This window comes from Histoplasma capsulatum, genomic scaffold (genome assembly GCF_000149585.1).
Source record: "Histoplasma capsulatum NAm1 scaffold_1 genomic scaffold, whole genome shotgun sequence".
NCBI classification, from domain to species: Eukaryota; Fungi; Ascomycota; class Eurotiomycetes; order Onygenales; family Ajellomycetaceae; genus Histoplasma; species Histoplasma mississippiense.
The window spans coordinates 2,849,351-2,852,536 of record NW_001813982.1 but is presented as its reverse complement, the minus strand read 5'-3'; the positions used below and the strand labels follow the sequence as shown (position 1 = coordinate 2,852,536).

Below are 3,186 nucleotides of genomic sequence, written 5' to 3'. Positions count from 1 at the left end.
GGGAGGGAGAGAAGACATGGTATAGATCGGAGGCAGGTCAGTGTGCGGAGTAATAGTCCGATGGATAGATCCACGGAATGGAGCAATTGACAGAAGATAGTCAAGAACGGCAAACACAGCAGCAAAAGGAAGCAATTGAGAGCAAACAATGCGGAAGTGTATAAGCACCAAAGAGAGTGGCGGTATGCCAGGTCTGCTGGGGGAAATGAATACGCTGCGTATTGACTTGGATGAGGGGCGAGCGGGACTAGAGACAACCCTGTAGCTAACAAGACCAACAAGAGAGAAACTGAACGAACAGCAACCGTTGGGGGAAGAGTCAGTAAAACAGCATATGATTATAGGGGGTTTAAATAGGCAGCAGCTTTCTCCCATAGACCGTTTCTTTTTCTTTAATTCAATTTCACCTAATTCGTATTATCATTTACTTTGTTCCTAACTAACTAGTTAACCAGATGCTGATTAAATTTTTTGTTGGTGCCTGAGGCCATCACCAAGCTCTCCCACGACAAATACCCAGGACGGCATCGATCAGCCAAACACAGAGGACAACACCTGCTCTCCCCGCGACTCCATCTCTGCGATTTAGTTATACGTTATATTGCAAGGCATTTGTAGTACGCTTCTGCAGAGGAAAAGGTGCTCGCGAAATGATCCATTCCATCTGCAATTAATCATACTGCTGCGCGTTTCCTACATTGCTCTTTCGCAGACACTATGGACGATCTTTACGACGAGTAGGTGCTTTTGATTCAAGGCAGCAGCATTTCAGCAGCTCCTGGGCCAGAGTTGCGCTAATGATCGTGTGTTGCGCAGGTTCGGGAACTACATTGGGGAGGCTGAAGAGTCTGAAGAGGAGCTCAGACATGGCGAATCTCGCCCAGACGCATACGCCTACGACCTCGAGTCGGAGGAAGATGAAGAGGCTGGAGAAGGGCCTGCTCATGATCAGCAATTGATGGAGCTAGATGGTAATGATCACTTACGCACGCGAGTTGACTACATTTTTTTGTTTCCGGATATTGAGAAGTGGATGATGAAAGGCTGCTGACACAGATATATCGCAATATCGATACAGAACAAGGTCCTTCGAATGCGGTCATCCTACATGAAGATAAACAATATTACCCAACGGCCCAGCAGGTGTATGGCGAAGGCGTGGAGACGCTTGTCGAGGAAGAAGATGCGCAACCGCTGACCCAGCCCATCATCGCCCCCGTCCAGCAGAAGAAATTCGCGGTCCAGGAAGCGGACCTTCCCTCCGTTTTTTATTCACGCGAATTTATGACTGACCTCCTAAATTTTCCCAACCAAACCCGAAACATTGCCCTTGCTGGCCACTTGCATCATGGAAAAACCGCGTTTATGGATACTCTCGTAATGCAAACGCACGACCTGTCAGAACGGCTGGATAAAAGGATTGGCAGGCGGAAAGATGAGCAACTACGTTATACGGATGTCCATTTTGTCGAGCGGGAACGTGGTTTATCTATCAAATCTGCTCCCATGAGTTTGGTCTTACAAGGCACGCGCGGGAAATCACACCTTTTCAATATCATTGACACACCCGGACACGTAAATTTTGTTGACGAGGTTGCTGCTGCGTTCAGATTGGTTGACGGCGTTGTCCTGATAGTTGATGTTGTTGAAGGGGTGCAGATCAATACGGAGCAGATAATCAAATATGCTGTGCTGGAGGATTTGCCTCTCACGCTGGTCGTGAACAAGATGGATCGACTCATCCTTGAACTAAAACTTCCCCCCTCGGACGCTTATTTCAAATTAAAACACGTCGTCGAAGAAGTGAACACGGTTATCGAACGGACCTTACCTGGCCAAGGCGAAAAGAGGAGATTGAGCCCGGAGAAAGGGAATGTCGCATTCGCCTGCACCAGCATGAATTGGTGCTTTACGTTACAGTCATTTGCGAAGATGTATGCCGACGCCTACAAGGGCATTGATATTGCAGAATTCGGTGCCCGTCTCTGGGGCGATATTTTTTTTAACCCCAAAAGCAGAAAGTTCACCCGCAAGGGCGTTGAAGAGCGCTCGAAACGGACTTTCGTCCATTTTGTTTTGGAGCCTATCTACAAGATCATTTCTCACACCATTTCTGAGAGCCCGGAGGACCTAAAAGAGACTCTAGCCACCCTAGGAATATTCTTAAAACCTTCCCAGCTGAAATCGGACGCGAAGATCCTACTAAAGCTTGTTTGCGAACAATTCTTCGGGCCTGTTGATGGATTCGTTGACATGGTGGTCCAACACATCCCCTCACCAAAGGATAATGCACAGAAGTTGCTTGAGAAATACTACACTGGACCTCTGGATACAAAAGTGGCGGCTTCAATGTCAACATGCGACCAAGACGGACCTTTGGTAATCCAGGTAACAAAACTATACAGCACTCCTGATGCATCCAAGTTCAACGCCTTCGGTAGAGTAATGAGTGGTGTTGCTCGACCGGGTCAGCAAGTACGGGTTTTGGGAGAGGGCTACGCCATTGACGACGAGGAAGATATGGTCATTGCCACAATAGCGGATACTTGGATTGCGGAGACCAGATACAACATCCCTACAAGCGGTGTCCCTGCCGGAAACTGGGTGCTTTTATCAGGTGTAGATAATTCCATAGTAAAGACCGCTACACTGGTTCCCCTGAAACTTGAAGATGATGAAGACGCTTATATCTTCAAGCCGATAAAGCACATGACCGAATCTGTTTTCAAAGTTGCAGTTGAACCCATCAATCCCTCCGAACTCCCCAAGATGCTTGAGGGTCTTCGAAAAATCAACAAGAGCTATCCATTGATATCTACCAAGGTCGAGGAATCAGGTGAGCACATTGTTCTAGGAACGGGAGAACTTTACATGGATTGCGTCCTCCATGACCTCCGCCACCTTTACGCAGAAATGGAACTGAAGGTGTCAGATCCGGTCACTCGCTTCTGCGAGACGGTCGTGGAAACTTCAGCCATTATGTGCTACGCCATAACCCCTAACAAGAAAAACAAAATCACAATGATTGCAGAGCCTCTGGATGATGGAATTGCGGAAGATATTGAAAGCGGACGAGTTAGCATACGCGACCCCATCCGCAAAGTCGCTCAGTTTTTCGAGCAGAACTACGACTGGGATAAACTGGCTGCGCGGAGTATTTGGGCATTTGGGCCTGAGGAAATGGGG

The 3,186-nt window shown here is 47.9% G+C and overlaps 1 protein-coding gene across 1 annotated transcript in view; it reads left to right on the top strand.

The window, feature by feature from the left end:
* Positions 1-717: 717 nt before the first annotated feature.
* The window catches only part of HCAG_00813 (116 kDa U5 small nuclear ribonucleoprotein component), a gene marked incomplete at both ends in the record, with an annotated part of 3,304 nt that continues 835 nt past the window's right edge, over positions 718-3,186 (top strand). The window contains 3 exons of the mRNA XM_001543717.1: positions 718-737; positions 817-971; positions 1,079-3,154. Of these exons, the coding sequence (XP_001543767.1) occupies positions 718-737; positions 817-971; positions 1,079-3,154 (2,251 nt within the window). The remainder of the gene's footprint in view (positions 738-816; positions 972-1,078; positions 3,155-3,186) is intronic.